Source organism: Gavialis gangeticus, unplaced genomic scaffold (assembly GCF_001723915.1).
Source record: "Gavialis gangeticus isolate Ggan-Ray unplaced genomic scaffold, GavGan_comp1, whole genome shotgun sequence".
Taxonomy (NCBI): Eukaryota; Metazoa; Chordata; order Crocodylia; family Gavialidae; genus Gavialis; species Gavialis gangeticus.
This window is the reverse complement of record NW_017729034.1, coordinates 41,281,109-41,302,919: the sequence shown is the minus strand read 5'-3', so window position 1 is coordinate 41,302,919 and position 21,811 is coordinate 41,281,109. Positions and strand designations below refer to the sequence as shown.

General features: G+C 41.9%; 1 protein-coding gene across 1 annotated transcript in view; it reads left to right on the top strand.

The window, feature by feature from the left end:
* The window catches only part of KIF26B (kinesin family member 26B), a 450,408-nt gene that overhangs the window by 59,564 nt on the left and 369,033 nt on the right, over window positions 1-21,811 (top strand). Inside the window, exon 2 of the mRNA XM_019526715.1 lies at window positions 10,006-10,172. Within this exon, the coding sequence (XP_019382260.1) occupies window positions 10,006-10,172 (167 nt within the window). The remainder of the gene's footprint in view (window positions 1-10,005; window positions 10,173-21,811) is intronic.

The window sequence follows — 21,811 nt, the reverse complement described above, 5'->3', positions numbered from 1 at the left end:
GAAAAGAGACTCTTGGGGGGGGGCATGATAAGGGCTTACAAAATATTAAAAAGAAAAAAGAAAGTAAATAGGAATTAATTATTTACTGTCTCTCACAATACAAGAATATGGTGTCATCAAATGAAACTAGTAGGTAGTAAGTTTAAAACTAATAAAAGGAAGGCCTTTTTTCTTGCAGCATGTAATTAAAACAGGGAACTCGTGGCCACAAGATGTTGTGGAAGCTGACAGCTTAACCCAGTGGTGCCCATCCCTTTTGCCTCATGGGCCAGATGGGTGATGCCAGGCTTTTACTGTGTGCATTTCCTATGCTAATGGGCTTTGCTTCCCTTCCCACCCAGCCTTTTCTGCTGCATGTGTCAGGTCTATTTTAAGTTTTCTTCAGAGGCATTGGACACTGGCTAGAGCCAAGGCTAGGGACTTTGACTGGGGAGTGCTTCTGCTGGGATTTAAAGCTGGAGATTTCTGACTAGAAACTCTTGCCCCTCCTTTCAGGGTCAGACTGATTACCATATTTGGTGTCAGGAAATAAATTTATCTCATGGTCAGATTGATATGGACTGTGGGAGGTTTTTACCTTCCTCTGTCGCAGAGGGCATGGCCCTTACGTAGGATGTCTTAAAAGTATATTAAAAACCTTTTAAAGGAACAAGACATTGGCTGCAGTGGGCCCCTTGCTTTACCTGTAGCAGCTTAGGGTGTTATGTCTTGTGTTGTGGTGAGGTTGATGGTAGTTATACTGAGAGGTTAGATTATGAATTTGTGTAGGATGGGTTGGCTAGCTGTAGGATGCCACCACAAATCTGAGCAGCTCTAACTTAACATGGAGCACCAAGTATGTTCCCTGTCAAACCAAAGATTTGGCATAAAAGCACCTTTCCTTTTTCCACCTTGGGCTGTATGTCCTGAGAAGGATGACTAGAATCTGGCTTGGGGTTCTACTATTTGCACTTATGTTTGTTTGAGGTGGGGGTCAAGTAGTAAGTAGCTTGTGATGATTTGGGATATCTAACCATATACAGTTTATGACTTCTGCTTGATGCTATGAAATGTCTGTGTCACTGAATGTGTGTAATTAGCTATATGTTTTTGGGTTATGTCTTAGAGGCTGCTTGCAGATGTGAACCCACCCCGCCAACAATGCTTTACTTTAAACTCTGTGCACTCTCACGCTGAACTCAGTGCATGCCCAGAAGAGGTATCACGTTAGTTGGACCCAGCTCACCCAACATCTGTAGTGAGCAGGTGCTTTAGTGGGGCATTTTTGGTGCTTTTATCTATTAGCTGACTGAATCAGCTAATAGACAAAAGTGCCAAAAAGCCTCTCTGAAGCGCCCAATCTATACAGATGCTGCGGAGTCGGGTCAAAGTAATGTGCTGCTGATTTTGGTAAAGAGCATTTCCCCCCCCCCCCATGTCTGTCAGCGTCCATAATGTTTAGACAAAGAATAATAGAGGGATGTTGGCTTTGATGGCTCCCTTTCAAGTGGGAGTACCTTTAATTAACAAGAGGGTGACGCTTAAGGAAACTAGCACGGTGTAGGGAATTCTGCTGCTCTAAACCTGGTGGATAAAGAAGTTAAGTGTTAGCACTAAGTCTAAAAAATTACAGAGCCTAAGAGCTTTGTGGGGGACTCGGAAGGACCCAGACACAAGAAGCATTTATAGACGTGCTCTAGGAGGCAGGGGAAGGGGTACTTTAGAGAGCTGCACTAATGAAAAGTGCCTGAGCGTTACGTGTATCAGTGTCCCAGTGCTGAAAAATGGTGGCAGGGCACTTTGAGCTAAATCTCATAGAATGAGCTTTAGTTTAAAGTGCCCTGCTGCCATTTTTCAGCACAGGGATGCTGATGCATGTGACTGGTGGAGGCTGCGGAGTGCATTAATTTCCACACTCCAACAGACTCGATTGAGTCTGCTACGATGCGCTGGATTTACAGCGCTTTGGAGCAGCCTTGTTGCTCATCTATAAAAGCCCAAGAAGCCTAGGCAAAGGAGAGGATTCGAAGACTGTAGTTTCCAGAGGAGTCTAGTTTAACTGCTAGAGTAGCTAAGGAAGGTGGAAACTGGTAGCATAGAAGAAAGAGAGACAGAGACTTTTCATGACATGTAGAAGACAGATGGGGTGATCTTGGATTCTTTGGAAGATTCTGGCATATGCTCAAATGCTGTTTAAGGATGAAGGAACTGAGGCTGTGTACTGTGTGTAGGCCTTGTTATATTGATTAGATCTGTGTATTTCTTTTGCTAGTTCACTCTTTACTGAAGAGCAAAGAGTGAGTCAGTAGTGGATGTAGGAGCAGGGGTGCACCCTCCCGATTTTGGCTGTGCCATGCATGCGCAATGAACTCTAAGCTCACTGTCCAGTCATTGTGGGCTTGTGATGGAGTGACACATGCAGCAAGCTATATGCTTACCAGCTGATCAGTGCAGGGTCTGGCCAGAGCCTTTCCTGTCACATGGCTCTGAAATCCAGGGGGTGAATGATGCTGCTGTTCACCCTTCACTCCCTTCCCCTCCCCACTGAATTCAGCAGCAGGGAAAAGGAGGCGGCGAGGGTCAGCTACTGCCATGCATTGGGCACTCATGTGTGGCACAGACAAAGGCATAAAAAGGCAGCTGGACACCTGGGGCAGTTGGTGACTTCTAGCTGTTGTTGATGTGATTGTGTGGCTGCCACAGCAGCTATGAGTTTTCCACCTCTTCCCAAGTCAACACCTGGTCTGCTGTCCCTATCACCGTTCTAGTAATGCTATAGCCCTGAACTGAGGGCTTGTGTGTGGCACAGGCCGTGCCACAGCACCCCCTTTGCATCTGCCCCTGGAGTGAGTGATTTTTTTTTTTTTCTGTAAACCTGACAGAGTATGTGAGTAGACTGTCTTGTGTCTCTAAAGGGGAGATTTGTAATCCTACATGGCTCACAAGCTTAGGTCTCTGGAAAGGCAGGAGCTTCAGCTACTGCAGGTTCTGCAGAGATCAGTGCTGGTTCTGCATAGAGCAGCTAGTCTGTGAGGTTGCATTTCCGTGAAGCAGGGTGGAAGGGTTGGGGGGATACAGAGAGCCCATGTCCAACATGTGTGCCAGGGAGTCAGAGAGGGTCTGGAAAGAGCCAGGGTTGGGCCAAACTCAGTCCAAGCAAACTAGGAGTATGTGGAGGCAAACTGGCAGCTTACTGAATGTCCAGCTGAGGGAGCTCTACTAGGGCTGTGAGACACAAACTTATGGACTGGAAGTGAATGCCTGCTCTTGTTAGATGATGTATACACATTGCCAACAGCTTCCTATTTCCTTCAACAATGAGGAAACGGGTAGGTGCATGGTATTTAGCTAGGGTGGGTGAGCTGGAAACTGCTGCCTCTCTTGCAGGTTCTCATTCTCTATATCGGTATTTCACAGCTTGCAAATCTCAACAGCAAATCGCCCTTCCCATAGGACGTGGGCACTTGTAGCTGCATTATATATGATATAGTGATATATAAATCCTAAGTAATAATTCTAATGTACAATGACTGACTTAGCTGCAGTACTGCGCAAAAGGACCTGGGGGTGATAGTAGACCATAAGCTGAATATAAGCCAACACGGTGCTCTTGTGGCAAAAAAAACAACAGCATACTGGGTTGTATTTACATGAGTGTCACCTCCAAATCAAGAGAAGTGACTCTTCTGCTGTATTCAGCGCTGGTGAGGCCACACCTGGAATTGGGTTTTGGCACCACACTTCAAGAAGGATGTGGACGGATTGGAAGGAGTCCAACTCAGAGCAACAAAAATGATTATAAGTCTGGAAAGCAACACTTATGAGGGAAGGTTGAAAGAAGTAAGGTTATTTAGTCTGGAAAAGAGGAGATGGAGGGGAGGGTGGTGTTGATAAGAGTCTTCAAATTAGGGCTATTACAGAGAGGCTGGGTATAGGTTTTTCTCTGATGCTGTAGGGGTACAGAGCTAGGAGCACTGGCCTTGAGATGCAGCAGTGGAAATTTAGGTGGGAAATCAGGAAGAACTTCTGACTCTGGGGATGGCCAAGTGTTGGAACAAACTACATAGAAAAAATGTGGCATCTCCATTGCTGGAAGTTTTCAAGAACAGGTTAGACAGACACTTGGCTGGAAGGGTTTTTTCAGGAATGATCCTGCCTGGACTAGATGATCTTGTGAGGTCCCTTCAAGGGCTACTTTCCTATGATCCTATGTTCTTATAATGCATAAATGAAATCCCTTTGTATTTTACCCAACCCAAGTACAACTACTAAATTTAACAATAATCGTCTCTTCTATGCCTTGCACAGAAATGCAGTGTTTGTGATGACATTCCTTCATTTCCAGTTTCCTATCCAATCCTTTTGACTTCTAATATAAGAAAAAGCAACTTAAGTAGTGGTTATTTAAGATCTTTGTGCTTATTCATTAAAAGGCACTATAATTATACTCACTGAGCAATGTCTGTGTGTGTTAGGTGAGGGGGAAGTTTCTTGATATCTCTTCCTAATAATCTCCGGTTTCCTTGGTGAGCGTTGGATTATTTTTGAGTGCTTCCATGTGGGATGTGGTTGCACTTCCTGTATTTAAAAATATAATTTACTGAATCTGGTATATGCAGTGTCTGATCTATTTTTTCAGGAGGCCTGAGGGTCCTGCCCTTTGGGAAATGTCCTCAATCAGTTTGAGACCCTTTTAACATTTGCTTGGTGCAGACTGGTGGTTGTGGTTTAAGGGTTAGCCACCACACTTTTTTTAATGGCTTCATAACTCCAGAGACTACTTAACTGCTATTTATCCACAGATGAGGTGAAGGATAATTTCTGTCACAAAATTTGAGGTAGTAGAATCTGTCTTTGTTGCACAGCTGGCATATACTACTTCTCTTCAGCCATGTCATCCTGCTGTTCTAGAGATCTGCTGATGCAAATGAAAATGTATTGTTTGGGATGTGGAAATCCTTTTTCAGAACTTGACAGCATGCAGAGCACTCTCAATTGCAAATTACAACTGAGCTAAGTCAGCTTGTTCTTATCTCCCATCAGCTCCAAGGCTTCTGTGGGAGGATGAACCAGCCCCTGATCTCCTGTCAACCCTGGCTGTTGATTAATGGTCATCTCTCTGAGTTTGGGTACATGGGGTGGTAGGTGCAGGATAACATTAGGCCTCGGTATGTTCATTTTCTGTGGAGAGCATCATAAATCCTCATATGCTCAGCAAGACTATAGGTGACAGTCTATGCCTCTTGAATGATTAGGTGAGATAAGGCACCATTGTGGGAGATTCAATTGCTGCAAATATACATAGCTGGTCTTGCAGACGTCATGAGAAACATGAAGAAAATGGACTTTTCACAAGGAAAATTAAGTTAGAGTGTTGTAGCTGTGTTGGTCTAGGAAATATATGAGAAACAAGGATTTTTGGGGGGCGATATCTTTTATTGGACCAACTGCATAATTGTGAGAGAGATTAAACAGCCTTTTCGGCACATAGGTCTGGGAAACAAGCTTGACCTAAATAATAGATAGAACAGTGACTTGTGTGTAATTCCATGTAAATGAAAAAGTCACTTAAGGGAACGGAAGAGAGCTGTAAAGTAGAAGCAAAGAGCAAAACAAGAGAAGTGCAGTAGAATAGATAACCTAATTATGGGGTTATTATTACCTGTGGAGTGCCGAGAAATTGGCAAGCTATCGCCTGTGTTTAGTCCATGGTTTTTAGTGCCCACTAAGGTTTTGATGTTTGCTCTCAGGCCGGTCTTGAGAAGATACTGTACGTTTGTTTTGATCACAAGAATCAAGAGGTCAGAGGTGGAGTAGTTGTTCTGTGAAAAGTGCTCTCCCACTTGTGTTTGGGAGTTTCTGTCCTTTATCATCTTTCTATGAGGGTTCATTCTGGTGTGTAGTTTTTCTTTAGTTTTACCCACATTGTTTTTATGAGGGCATTTGGGGATATATTTGAGATAGACATGCATAGGCAGTAGCTTAACCCAGGGTGAATGAGAGGGGCACCTGCTCCAGGTGTCAAGTTAGGAGGGCACCAGAATTGCTCCCCACTCCTTCAGAGTCTGTTCCTTGGCAGTGTACTCATGCAACGAACTCCAAGACAGTCCCTGGCTGTTGTTGCTGCTTTGAGAGCAACAGCTAGTGCAGGCAAGGTACCTTGTGGTAGCCACAGCAGCAGCAGCTCAGCCAGGGAGACTCTTTAGATCCCACCACGAGTAAGACTGCTGTGCACTTGCCCCTGCCCCCACCCCTGTCCCTCCAGTCTTGGAACCCATGTGTCATACCCCCTGCTCTTGGGATATATGCACGCCACCCCCTACCCTGCTCTGCTTTTGAAACCATGTGCCCTCTTTCCTTCCACAGGGCTTGTTCCACCACTCTGTGTAGGATCCATGGATTCTGACTGATTGTGGTGGCAGTGGAGACGTGTTGACAGGTTTTGCATTTATTGTTAAGGCAGATGGACACTGTTGCAGTGCTTTCCACTAATGCAGTTCCTAGGGCACGGGATATCCAAGCAACCAAGTTAAAACCATAGGACACCTATGTATGTGCCTGACACCTGAGTCGTCTGGAGTGTGCTAATTAGCATGCTGTAATAGGCTTGGTATCATATGTATTCAATGTCCCTGCACTTCAAAATGGTGGCGGGGGCACTTTAACTAAGGCTTGTCAAACTCAAATACACAAAACACTGCAGGTGCTTTAATTAGAGCGGCTTTCAGGAGCTGCTCTAATTAAAGTGCCCACCTCCCCACCCCGGAGCACATGTAAAGATGCCCACTAAGACTAGCAGAAGAATCAAGCCTTCAGCCTCTGCAATAGCTTTTTGAGAGTATAACTTATTTCATGCGTTGGATTGACAGGTTAGGGGTTTCCGTATGTGAATAAAAAAATAGTACAGAGCATCCTTGGTTCTTTCATAGAATATAATGCCAGTTTCAAGACTCATATCCTCAAGACATGCAGTTGGTTGGGCCCAGGGTGACTAAAAGATAGCTGCATGGGCACAATAGAGCAGAAAAAACTCATCTGTTCAGGAAGCAGAGTTTCCTCAGCAGGAGGTCTGGAATGAGCTTTTGTAGGATGTAAGAACCATTTCAAATGTCATGGTTTTCCATCACAACTACAAGGCAACTTTGCTATCAATAACTGAAATATGAAACACAGAAGCCATAAAGCAAATACCATATTTACTCAAATCTAAGATGAGCCTAAATTTAGGACACCAATAATTAGATTGCATACATGGAAAAATGTATAAATCTGTTATAATTTTCCATATATAGAATCTAATTATTGGAGGGACATCTTTAATTCATCCCTCACACTGTTGCAAGGGGGCAGGCAATGGGAAGGCAAGTTGTGCAGGGAGGTCAAGTGGCTGTCCCCCTCACTTGTACCTGACCCCTTGCCAACTCTGCTCCCTGCCTGTCCCTCCCTCAGTCTCTGCTCCCTGTTTGCCCCCCAACCTCTGCTTCCCCTTCCTATCAGCCTCTGCTCCCACCTCCCCCAAGCCTCTGCTCCACACTGACAGGCTCCATCCCTGTTCTATCCTGGGGTACTGATCATGGCCCAGCGTGGCCCTGTAGCAGCTGTGCAGGATGCATGCCGCTACTATGGAGCTGGGGCTATGCTCAGTGCCTCAGACTGAGTATGCTGGCATGGAGCAAAGGTAAGTGGTGGAAGGGAGAAGGGTGAGTAAGGGAGTAGAGGTTGCATGGGGGGAGAAGGGGAGAAGAGGTGGGGAGATGGTAGGGTGCAGAGGTAGAGTGGGGAGGCAGGCAAAAGCTGCCAACCCCAGGTAGGGACTTTAGCCCCTACAGCCACAGCAGCTATCTGCTTCCCACCCTACCACCCTTGTACTCCATTCTAAGATGAAGGGCCTTTCTCCCCATGTTAAGTGTGTGGGAGGGAACCATGTCTTAGAATTGATCAAATGTGGTATTAAAAAAAGAAGCCTCATAAAATAGTCATCTTAGGGCACTGGTATATCTAGGATTTTGAAAAGGTGGGAGAGAGGTGAGTGCTCCCCTGCCCACCTGTATATGCCCTGCACAGTGCTGCACTGTGCTGTGCTGAGTTTGATTGGGCTGCTTCAAATCTCAAGAATACCAAAATGGCTGATGCTGATACCAGTGCAGCAATGCATGCAAAGTTGTTTTGAAACTTGGAGTGGAGTATCAATCAAAGGAGGGTGTGACCACACCACCATGACCCCCCTGGATTTTCCCCTGCCTCAGGGAGAAAGAGAGAATTGTACAGAGCCATTTCTAATTATGTCACTTAATACACTTCAGGGAGGGTAGTCACATAGTTGGATGAGAGAAGAACAGAACATGTGTGAAGTTCTTTGGTAATAGGCTAGGCTGTCTCTTTAAGAAGGAGCAGTCAGCCCAGTTGACAAAGCCCAGCTATGGGCATTTAGATAATGTGGGAGTATCCCACTAGAAGTTTAACATCTTAGTGAGAGAGTAGAAAGGGGCAAAACTCTGTGAAGTAGTAGTTTGCATATAGGAGGCAAGCTATGAGCCAAATAAACTTGCTACCAAGAAGAAGAAGCACTGCAGTCAGAGTTGGAGCCAGGGGACTGGGCCTGGAACAAGGCCTACGGGTTTTGTTTGTTGAATGCTGTATTTGTGTGTCCTGCAAAGACTTGTGTGTTTTTTGGAGGACTGGCTGAGGAGCTCCTTGGGGAGCAAAGCCGGGTTGCAGGAGCCAGCCTGCTAAATCGCCCACTTACAACTGGATGCTAGTAAACCTTTTGTGGAAACTAGAAGTGTTTTCATGGAGAAGTCAGGTTATTAGTAGTAGTTTGTGAGGAACTGTGTACACTATGATACACTATGATTTTGAGAGAGCTAGCAGTGCTCAGGTGTGGTCAGATCTTCATGGAAGTACTGTCAGTGTTTTTTGATACTGTGAAGAAAGAAGAAAAAGCATTTGTTAGGAAGTGTGTGAGGTGCCAATAGGAGTCTCAGCAAAAGCAAAGATTCAGGCTAGCAACTTAAACCCCCCAAATAGTCACACTTCTTATGCTGAGCTGCTTGAGGGGCAGGGGCTAACCCAGCTCCCACAAAAGTCAATGAGAGTCTTTCATTTGACTTTTGATGGGAGCTGGATCAGGTCATAGCTGAACAGCAGTTGTTCTCCTTGGCCTCTGAAAACAATCATTTCTTTTTGAGTGGTTGAAAGATACCTAACATACGCTCAGTTCAGAGGCTTCAAATGGAATGAGATTTTATTGGACAAAATCTTTCTTAATAGAGAGGAGGCTTGGGGGGGTGCACCATAAAGGGTATGATACTCTCAGGGGAAAAACAAACAAACTACGTAGGCCATCAGGAAACCACAATTCAGTGGTGTTGAATAACTTTTATTAGGCTGAGTGGCTATAGCACTGAGTTGCAGGAGGGGTGATAAGTAGTCCCCTTGTTCCTTCCCCCCACCACTTTCCTTCATTTTGCAGATTTTTGGGGGCGGATTATAGAAACAAAAATCAGCAAGAATACTCGATACAAAAGTATTGGTTTCTTTAATCTATGCATGTTTGTTTCATGGAGTAAAAATAAGCAACTTGTAACTTTTCTAATATTTATGACTATCAACTTTTCCTGGACAAAATGTGGCTTCTTGGTCAGTGATCTTCATGTGGTTATTTATTTTAACAAGTAATCTTTGTCTAATGCTGTTGTACCCTCACTTTGCTGAAATTGAGCAAGGATAATGGCTTGCAATTTCCCCCCCTCCAAACAGAGGGAGGACCACACACATAATTGAAATTTGCAGGGTGAGGAGGTGATTTTATTCCATTACTTTTAATGAAAATGAGGTGAGGTCTGAGCCAAAGCACTACAACACAGCCCTATAGAAGTAATAAACCTACACACATAGTTACACAAATGTGGTGAATGTAATGCCCTTCTTGCACTCCGTCCTCCAAAACTTGATCGTATTGAGGAGAGGTGAGGCAGCAAGCTCTGTCTAATTTTAATGCTATATCTTCTTTCCGTCTCTTATCAGATCTCTCAGCTGATGACAGAGACTGGCCGAGAGGGCCTGACTGAAGCAGCGCTGAACCGCTACAATGCAGATAAGCCCTCTCTGTACAGCTTCCCTGCTTCTCAGAGCACCTATGTTGCCAGTGAAACATCAACGGGCACCTCAGTGACAGCATCTTTTTTTGCCAGGTAAAAGGACATGTCAGCCCTTTTTCTTCTCCAGTAGTTTGGCAGATCAAGTCAACTGGATTCTAGCTGAGGTGTTTAGAAAGGGCTGATGTAATGAAATATGAAAGGGATGGTTTTGGCAGGCCTTTGTATTGGAATTCTGAACTAAAGTAGGTGTTTGCATATACCCAAACTATTGCAGTATGAACATCTATATGTAAAAGATGAGTTAGGGGTAATAGGCTGTTTCCTGCTTGCAGTTGTCATAGAGTCCAAGTTACCAAAACAGCCTACCTAAGGGCTTTTGTTGCATGTTATATTTATGATGTTGTTTATTTAGATCATAACAAGCATTACTATGAGTTAGAAAGTTTTCTGAGCAGTTGCATGGTAATGCTTACTACAGTCTAAATAAAACATATCCTAAATGCTGGAGCCCTTGAAGATTCTGGTGTGCTGTGGGAGCTGGGGGCAATAAACAGCTCTTTTGTTGGTCCCAGCCCCAGCACCTCAGTTCAAGGCTTTGGTGTAGGATGGGGGTGGGACCAACAAACAGCTGTTTGTGTGGGAGTTAGTTCAAGGCTCCAGTGAAGTACTGGGGCTGTGACCAACAAACAGTCCCAGCCCCTGTACCATCTCAGAGTCTCCTGAACTTATTACCCCCATGAAGCAGTTGGACATTAGCTCCATGTGTATTAGGTAATACAATTTGGAGATACTTCTTGTGGGAAAAATCCTAAGTTTGCTATGCTGCAGTGGGTAAATAGCATGTATTTCACTGTTTGAACATTTGGATGCTGGTGTTTTAAGTGCAGTTAGCACATCGTAAGTGTAACATGAAACAGGGCCTTAAATATGGGTGTCACAGGATGGAAAGCTCCCAACACCATGCCACAGCATTTGTAGGACTAGAGCATATTGATTTATGTTGTCAATATGATCTTTATACAGTCTATGCCTGTAAGCAGCAACATAGTGCTGCCCTGGTGCTGTGTTGCTTCTAAATGACTGTATGCTGGTGTCATCTGGTATGGGAAATCTTGCTGGTAAGAGGTTGTAGCTTTTACCATGTGCAGCTGCAAAAGAGAATCGACAGTATACTTATTTTAATATTTTGCTAATGGAAATTGATGTTGGAGTAAGCATTTTTAAATACTTTAGTCAGAGTCAATTAGTATAACTCCAGTTTGTTGTCTTACTCCAGGTGAAGATCTAGACCTAAGTTAACTATTGTGTTATAAGCATTAGTAATATATCCTTAGTATGTTGCCAATTTTTAAAGAAAATGTTTGCTATGTTTATTTGGGCCAGTTGACTCGAGTTACCAACTCTAACTGTCGCTTTTTTTTTCCCAAAAGAGATGACACTTCTTGAGAAGCAATAGGGTCTACTGGCCAGAGCATACCTCTGGAGGTCAGAGACATGGGGTCTAGATCAAAGTTAACAATGATACTTCCTTACTTTCTGAATGGTTAAAAGATACCCTTGCTTTTGTAAAGTGCTTTGGGATCACTGGTGAAAAAACATCAAAGGAATGTTTTTAAAGTAGCATAACACTAGTACTCTTATCGTAGTAAGTTTTTGCAGTAGGTCTCTGAATACGGAGGACATATACAAACAATTTACTGGGTAAATAATTAGTGTACAGGTAGATGGAGAAGGCCATTTCATATTTCTATTTCACAGCAACCTTTGACATTTTTTATTGCAATAAAACCAAGCATCTTGTACACTTCCTGAAACAGAATTGTGTCAAAACATGTATTTTTTTTCAAATTGAAAAAGGAAGCTTCCAATTTGGGTCTCTGCCTCTGTGGAATTAATCAATGAGTCTGCCTTAGATGTCTCATAAAATATTTAGTCAAAATACATTTCTGTCAGTGTTTCCATTGAAAATGCCATTATATGACCAGGGTTTTGTTATTAAAAAAAAAAAAAAAATCTTTCAACCAATTGCAGAGAATTGTTAACAAGAATCACTTATTAAAACTCTTAAAACAGGCTCAGATCTGCCATTAAGAATGGAAAGATTTATTTTGGAAGCTGTAATGGAAGCTGATATAGAATAATTGATTTTTGGTCCAAATGAATTCCTTATGCAAGTACACCAAAGTCTTTGGCACTGTGTGATGGATAACGTGTCCCTTAGTATAGTGTGGATCCTTTGTGAATAGATGAGGAGGTAGTGAAATACCATGATAACAACCTATTTTCACAATATTTCCAGTGCTGCTATGATCACTTCATGTGAGCCTTTTGAATGTTAAAAGATTGGGTTATTCCTCAGGAGTTCATTGTGAACTTTCTACCCCTTAGCTCATAGAAATAGTAATAGCTATTACTATTTCTATGAGACTTTTTTTGCTTTTGAAAAGAAATATAATAATATATAATGTTTCTGAACTTTGGAAACACTGCGTATGTGTGGGGGGGAATTCCTTCATCTTGCTTCTTTCCATAGTGAGGACTATATGTATTGAACAGATATTGCACAATATAATTTATAACAAAGATTGTATGCTTAAAATCAAATGATTAAAAGAAACATTTAATAGAAGGTATTGTGGATTGTGTTTACCTTATCTGAGGAAGCTCTGCTATTGTCTCATTATAAATGTGATACTGCAGCATTGTGAGTACAGTATGAAGTGGTCCTGATTTGCTGCTGTTTTATACTTATTTGTAGGCTACTCTATTAAAATTTGCTGAGTCTACTTAGATGAGTGTATCTGACTGGAGCACAGATTTGCATTGGCTCTTATTTTCATATGGTTTATTTAAGTGGATTAATGCAAATAATTTGCCCAATTTGCTAAGCATTCACTTTTCAGATTGAGAGGATTCATTTTCTCCAAATAAATTTCTCTGAAATGTAGGATATTAATGAAACCCAAAATTCCTCATACAAGTCCCTGCATTTTAAGTGGAACCAGTGGAAAATTCTATCAATATGTTAGTTTCCGGCTCATAGGATGAACTTTAGATAGACTCTGTTAGGATACCAAGAACCAAAAAAAGACTCTATAACCTTTGAGTTGTTTCTTTTTAAATTGTACTTTGCCAGACAAAAATGACTAGTCCATTTCCAAATTGTACCTAATTACCTAATGCCTTCATATATAAAGCAAGTTGGGTTGCATCTTCTGGGGCACTAAGTCAGCAAATCCAAACAAAGCCCTCATAACTTAACTTCTATTAAAGGGAATCCATAGCACATTTTCATCCTTCAGGAGCCTGTGTTCTCATAGCCTTGTCGTTGTGGATCTACTTACATGTGTATAAAGTCAATATGAGACTCCACCAATGAATGGTGATAATTTATCTCTTTCTCCTACTTTGTTCATATTGTTGGAATGTGAGTTTCAAAAAAATAAATAATCGCTGGTTTGCTTGATGGCAGGAAGTAGTGGTATTGTACAGAAACACCAAGGCTTCCCTTTCCTTGTTAAAGCTTGTGGTAGAAGAGGAGCTATTCTCCATACTAAACATATATATCATATGTCATTGTACAGATGACAAAAAAATTAAAAACTACCTGGGCAATTTACTAATTTTTATCTATGGGTTAAACCAGATTTGTTAGAGGCTCCATTTTTTTTGTTTTTTAAAAGAATTTGGATATCCACCATATTTGAACAACAGTATTTCCCTCTAAGTTTCTTCATAGGCAATATATAACTCAAATAATTCTGGCATATAGAAACTCATCCATCTGGGGGAAAAACAAATGACTAATGTGGTAAAGAATAAAAAAAAGTAGGGCGTTCCTATAAATATCTGGCTTTAAAGTTTCTTTATGTTTGGGTAAAAACAAATTGTAGAAGAATTGAAACAGACTGAAAACAGCTGAACTCTTACTTTTTAGGTTCTTCCTAAAGCAGCATTATTAAAACAGTAATATTCATTACCTTTAGTGTATGGCCAACAGCTAGCTTTGGGGACTCTTCTGAAGGTCACAATAATGCTGAACCTTTTGACAAGCCTGGAGATCTATCAGCCATCTCAGTATTTGGTTGTCATGTTTCATGTACCTATGACTGACAGGTCTCTAAGCCTGTTAAAAAGCTAATGTCTATCATGAATAATCAATTGCCAAGATACTGCTGGAAGAGTCATTTCTATGTCTGTGATGGTCCAAAATTCCCATGAGTGAAAGGAGCTAAAATTAACATTGTTGAAAGCACTGTACTGGCAGAATAATGAAATACCAAGTAATGCAGATATAAATAATGAATTCCAAACATTAAGCTTGGCATGGGTGCTGAGTTCATTTATCCACATTTTTCAGTTGTTAGCACCATATCTGTTGGCTCTCTCTAATTGCAAGGGTTTTCACTCTTTTATCTTTTAGTTACCTCTGTCCTCTGCTCATGTTACTTTATTTGGGATGTGTATTACTAAGGCTAAGTACAGTCAGAAAGCCCAAGGAATTGATTCAGTCTCTGCAGATTAGTCTAAAATGCAGAGATTAAATTGAAACAGAAGTGAGCAGACATTAAGGAAATGCAGGCATATGCCTGCAGTGGCTCAGACCAGAAGCCGGGGGGTGCTAGAGCATGACTCTTTAGCATATCCAGTATGGGCTGTGTGTTTGCTTCCTCTTCCTGCTGCCCCCAAGGTCTCTCTGGGATTTGTAGTCTAAAATCACAACAGCAGGACTCTGCAGGCTTGTTCATCACTTCCTCTTCCTACTTCCAGGTGCCTGTGGGATTTGTAGTCAACAGCCACAGGCAGCAGTAAGTTTGAGCAGGGGAAGGGTGTTTAACCCCACTTCCTGGCCCCAGATCCCAGCTGGGTTTTGCCTGGAGGAGGCTGCATCCCCAGCTGGGCTTGCCCGCAGGCCCCCTCATCAGGCAGCCCTCACTGCTCCAGCTAGGGAGCAGAGGGGTGGGGCCAGCCCTGCTCTCTGGAGCAGACAGTGCAGCCCAGCCCAGGGCTGCAAAACATGCAGGGATAGTGTGGGACTCTAATTTAATTTGAATCAGGAAGAGGTCTGGGACAGAAGTTTTGTAAAGCAGTTTGACCCAAATCAATTAAATCTAACACTACCTTCAGCCAGATTTATCTTAAACTAGTTTCAGTCATTTTGAAATTGGTTTATGAGCACTGAGCTTCTGTTCTGTTACGGGTTTAAACCAGTTTTTGATCACTTAAACTGGTTTATGTGTAACTTTTGTCTCTAGCCTAATAGTGAAACTGAGAATAAATACATGGAGAATTTTTTACAGTAGAAGAATCCATTTTACAGCTTTCCTACATACATCTTTTTTTTTCCTTTGGCCCTCATTTTGGGTGTTTGTCACATGTATCCCATGTTTGGGGTCGCATCAAGTTGATGAATATGGTTTAGCACTGGCCTCCTAACTTCATTAGTGGGAACAGGATACAGGCACATGTCACCAAGAGGAACATGTCAATGCTAGCTTCTGCTTAGGTTCAGTAGGAGAACAACATTCTGACATAATCCTCCCTACTTTTCTGTAGAGCAACCACAAGCCAGAGAAGCACAAAAGTGCTAAGCTTTAACAATGGTCACATAAGGATATTCTGGCAGAGGTAAGCTTCCTAACCCTTCTGTCCCTCATTGCCTTCTGTAGAGGTTGCCGTGGAAATTTCTTAAACTGTGATCTTTCCTCTCCTCTAGACTAACTGCATTATATACTAATCTATATTTCCCTGCCCTGAATAGTTTTATCACAAATATAATTGTAGGCAACCTCAGTAGTCCATGAAAATATTAGGTAAACAGCAAATATAGAAGAAATGAGAGGTGGTGCTAAAGTCTTTGTTCTGTCAGCATTAGGGACCAAGGTCTCAATGCAGCTTCCCATTGGCCATGGGGGTGTAGGAGAGAGAAAGTATAGGTAACAGTTTCTCTTTGGACCAGAAAAAGCTTTAAAATTGTAATGGAGGGAAGTTTTTTTAATTGTTGTCCTTTAAAAGTTGTGCCCTGTTAATAACAGTCAGGAAATGTAATAAACTATCTGAAGCAACAGCAAGCTTATTCTGCATCCTGATATCAATAAATTCAGATTATTTGGACCTGAAGGGAGTGTGAATAATCTTGAAAGTAGCCTGAATAATCTGTTCTAGGGATCACTTTCTACATCTTTATTATGCTTTTAGTACGAGTTGGAGGCCACACAAAGCTTCACTCGTAGATGCATCAGAAAGTGTTCATCACTTAATATACAGATATGTCCAGACTTTTGAAATATTTATTATTTTGGGGGGAAATAATAATAAAACCGTAGCTTCACATATAATAGGCGTGTGGCTACTCAGCATGGGACATGCTCCAATTACAGCTACTTCCTCTCTTGGAAAAACTGTTGGTGACCCTTTTCGCATGCGCTCCCGTGTGTGTGTGTGTGTGTGTGTGTGTGTGTGTGTCTTGTCTGACGGTTTTGGAACTACTGGACAGGCTGGAAGGAGCTATTGTGAGTGCTGTGTTAAAACTGCTGGTACAGTTTAAGAGAAGCTTGAATTGATTTCCTTTCTATCACTGGAATCAGTCTGGCTTCTGTTCTAGTTCATTTTACGGGGAGTACAGAGCTGAGGGGGAAATATTTCTGGGTGTCCTTTGTTAAAATGCTGGCAGCATTCCTCTGATGCAGTGATCAAAAGGCATGAGGGGCTCAGTGGGTACTCAACCTCCTTGAAGCTCATGGCCCAGTCTCATTTTTGAGGATTGCTGTATTTATTACACACATGCATGATGATATGGGCAGCTCTTGTGATTTGTATGTGCATTTCATGATGCTTGATAATTTTTCTTAAAGCTGCAATGTGATTTTCATTGAAATTCTAAGCTGCCATTGAAGGTGGGGAAAAGTAAGTTTCTAGCCTGCTTGCTTGTGTGGAACAATTTGAAAATGGAAATAGTGTAGGAACAAAAACTGGGAGGCTAATAATGATCAGCATCTTTACATGCCCTCAGGGTGGGGAAGGGGGTGCTTTTATTACAGCGGCTCCAAGAGCTGCACTGTACACGAAACACAATGTCTCGTGTACTAGCATCCCCACACTTCAAAATGGTGGTTTGGGCACTTAACTAAAGCTCATTCAATGACCTTTAGTTAAAGTGCCCCTGCCACTGTTTTGAAATGTGGTGACATTGATACATGAGACATGAAGGCTGCTAATTAGCATGTTCCAGCAGACATGGAGGCTGCTTAATGAATCCCGCAGACCAGACTGATTGAGTGTGCTAAGACACACTCCATCAGAGCAGCATCCCTACATGTGTACAGGCACCCAATAATAATAATAATACCCCCCCAACATCTACTGTTTTAAAAATTTCATGTTTTCTGTTAAGCCAGTCACATGATCTCAGGGGCCTGACTCATGGGTTGGTGGGTTGTTGTCTGGGGGAACTTACCTGCATGCCCCTTCTCAGGATCCTTCAAGCGGGTGTTTAATGATTGTAGAAAGGTAAATCTGAGCATGAGTATAGAAATGGCCAGAATGTGTCTATGAAGTTATGGGGGGCCTGTGTGTGCTCTCCTTTGCAGGAGAAGGAGAACATACACCTTATGAGGGGAATGAGTATCCCCATTTTTACAGGTATGTTCTGTTCGAAGGGTACACTGTTAGCAGCATGAATTTTTTTTTGAACTGGCTAATTTCAGATAATTCAGGTTGGTCAACGCACCTTGGTTGGCAACCAGCTTTGGGTATCAGTTCTGCTGAGCCTGTTGCTGAAAGCTGTTCAAGCAATGTTTGTTTTCTGGTGTAAACAAAGTTTTAAAAGTTTCAAATGCCAAAAGTAAGTGCCAACTTCAGCAGCCCAGAGATTTATTTTTTGAGGTTTAGGTAATACGTGTTTCGGTTTCCTGCAGGCCCAACTGTGCTGCTCCCAACAGAATCTTCTTTCATCGGCTGAACACACTATACCCAACGGTTAAATTGTGGTTTGCATTTTGGACATTTAAAGAAATAAAAGTAAACATATGTTGCCAGTGTTTGTGCTCCACTTCTTAATGTGCTATATAAGAAATGTGCAAGCTGGGAATTATTAGAATTAAAACCCCGCTGTCTGTCAGTGGGAATGCTGGCAACAAGGTAAAAACATCTGTTAATAATTTCCACAGATACTTTTACCTTAAAGCCCAATTCAAAGTTGACCTAACAGAGAGACTTGCAATTACAATGATCTCTGTTAGCCTAAATGTCTGTGGGCCAAATTTTTAAAAGCAGCCTCTAATTTTAGGTGCTGTATGTTTGAAGTGCACAACTTCAGGGGCTTGTTTTCAGAGTTACTGGTACTTGTTGTTCCTTTTGGCTTGATCCTGTGTAAACTGTGTAAGCTGTAAAACGAGGCACCCAGGATTAGAGGCCACTTTTGAAAGTGTGAGGCTTTGGGCCAGATTCTTCCATTCATTGAAACTCACTTTGCCCAAGAATGGGGAGAGTCCATTATAGCCACTTGATTTTTCACACTGCCTTCACTAACCAATGGTTGGTGGGTCTGGTCTCTAAGGGTACCTGTACACTAATGCAGAGTCTGCTCCAACGTGCTGTAATTACAACACATAGGAGTAGACTTGTTTAATCGCATCTGCTTGTGCGTGGTAATTACCATGCTCCAGCAACCTCCTACATCTTGTGTACGGTGTCTCCACAGTTCAAAGTGGCATCGGGGTGCTTTATCTAAAGTTTGTCGAATGAGCTTTAGTTCAAGTGCCCCCCTCCCCTCCATTTTGAACTGCAGGGATGCTGATACATGAGATGCTGCAGCACTTAAATTAAAGTGGCTCATGGAGCCACTGTAATTAAAGTGCTGCCCCCCGCACTCCTGGAGAACTTGTAAAAGTGCCCTAAGGAACCACACAGGTTGTTCACTGGTTTACTAGAGGTGTACTTCCCCACCTCCTTGGTCATGTGCTCTTTTTCCATGTTGGTCTCACTAGATTTTTGCCACTGGATATGTGTCTATCCCCTGATGTGCAAGGAGAATTCTCAGGTGAGCAGTTGAGGCCAGATCCCAGCTGTTATATACTGTAATTGGAGAAGAAAGAATCCTCAGAAGTTGAAATAATGTTAGAAATTATGACAAAGAAGGTGTGAAGGAGGCTTTCTTTGGGTCAATAGGAAACAAATGAATGGAGAAGCAGACAGCTATAGTCTGTGCTGAGCTCCAGCGAGGGAGTAGAGGGAAGGGGCCAGCCCTGCTGTGGAGCAGAGAGCCCCACTCAACCCAGAGAGCATGCCAGGATGCTGGGGGTGTCTGATTTAACTTGAACCAGCAAGGGGTCTGGGACAGACATTGCATAAACCACTTTGACCCAAATCAGTTAAATCTGATACTACATTCAACTAGGTTTATCTCAAACCGTTTTCAGGCATTTTCAAATTTGTTTATGAGCGCTGAATATCTGTTCTCTTCCAGGTTTAAACTAGTTTCTGATCACTTAAACCAGTTTATGTGTAATACCTGTCCATAACCTAAGCGTGTGTGCATGTAGACATGTGCCCGTAATGCACATTAAATTAGGCTAATGTGCATTAACACGTCTCATGTAGATGCACTCATTGAAGCCTAATGTGGGTTTTACCATTGACTTCATAGGAACGAATTAAGGCAACTAGAACTGATGAGAAATGGGATCCGTGTGGGGATGGTATCAAGATGTTTTCAAGATTTTTGCCAAAAAGAGAAATTAAAAGACACAAGCAGAGATTCTTACCATGGAATAAGCCAGTGGTCGTAGCACTCACTTGAGATGTGGGAGACCCAGTTCAAATCTCTGATCTAGGTTGAGGGGAATAATGATTTAAATGTGGGCCATGTGATTACCTTGACCACAAGTTTTTTGCTGTTCAAGGCATACTTCACTGTCTCTTGGATTTTTTAACATAAATTTCATTCTAAACCTGCAGGGTCAGTCTTGTCAACTGTTTTATCCCAACCAGCACACTTCCATGACATGTTTGGGTTTCAACAAGTAAGCATTTTCTAGCTAAAATCTGTTTTCATAAAAAAATTATCAACCAACTCTGTTTCTAATATTGCAACCTTGTATAAAACAGAAGGATCCAGAAATTTACATGCTAATCTGAAACAAACCACCAAATCTTTTCATGTTTTTACCCACCATCATTAACAGTCATTAAACAGTAAGTCCAGAAAATACATATAGTTTTTAAGTGCTGGAAATTTAGCTGTGATACGTAATTTGGCATCATGCTAAAAACATAACTCATTCTTCATGCCAAGTGGGGACATCATATTTTGGTTTTGCTTGACAAGAATTTGTCCATAGATTTTGGACCTAGTCTTCCAGACAGGATTTTAAACATGAGCAGGGGAAATTATAAAATGAAGTAAACTAGTACTACTTTTTTATTCTAACACTATTAGAATGCTGTGTTCCAAGGCACATTAAATGTGTTTGGGTGCTATTTTAGACATCCTTTCAAAAGAAGACAACTCCCCTTCCTGTTTCAGGGATCAAAATAATCCCACAGGGATGCATGGGGTTTTATCTTAAGTTAAGGAATATCAGTTTCTGGACCTGAAGAGATTCATCATGTCCCTTTCAACAGTAATTTATTTAGAAAATGATTCATTATGCAGTAACAAACATTTATCTGAGAAGGATTTATTGACCATTGAATAGAAAAATTATAATTGCTATCCATGACAGGTATGTTATTCTGTAGTTGTATGATAATTGAAACATGCTGCACCTGTTTTTGCAAGATGCCTGAGGGGACAGTACGTCATGATTTTGCACCTGCCACATATCTGACCTGCTTTTATTGACAATGAAAGGAATATGTGTCTACATATGTGTCTACATATATTAGTAAGATAGTAAGAAAACAAGCTAGTATGTTCTGGAGTTTTCCCATGTAACGAGCTGTCAAGAGCCCTGTTGATAGTAATGCTCCAACTAAAAAAATTCTCTCCATTTTCTTTTGACAGCTTTGAGAGTTTCTATTGCTGTCCAATGGCATAATCCCCCAAATTTCTCCTTTGGGCATCTGGTTCTCTAAAGTATGGAGCGGGTAGGTTTTCTTATGGGCTTTTTAAATTCATTTTCTTATTTGCTGTACATGTTCTTATAATCTATGACAAGTTTTAGATCCAAGTGTCAGGGGACTCTGCCAGCTACTGAGCAAATATTGGCTGCTTCCTTCCAGATCTCAGAATCAACAGTATAAACATTTCCCCACCTAATTATACTACAGCACAAAAGGGCCATGGACTCAAAACACCCATTTAATCTGTACACTGTATCGTAGATGCTCTGGGTCTCATGTAGTCATTATACAAGTATAACCTAAACTCTTTCTGGTTTCTGTGCTTAGCTGTATTCTTCACTGCATGCTTCCTAGATTTTGGGGTTGTTCAGTGTGCTGTTTATCCCGTATCAGCTGCTGTTTTTACAGGTAAGAAGCTTTATATTCAGAGATGCGAGTCCAGTGGCCCAAATTCATCACTGCTTTGACACCTTGGCTTCAAAGGGCTTAGACCAAGAATGTGGCATGGTGTACTTTGTGTTGAAAAGCAGTACCCAACTGCAAAATACATCATTAAATGATATTCATATCTTTCAACAAAACTCCTCTCCTTGGTTTTGCTAAACTTTGGGGAATTTCTTAGGGATTTGTGCTGACAAATCCAGGTGGCATTTTTTAACATTCTATCA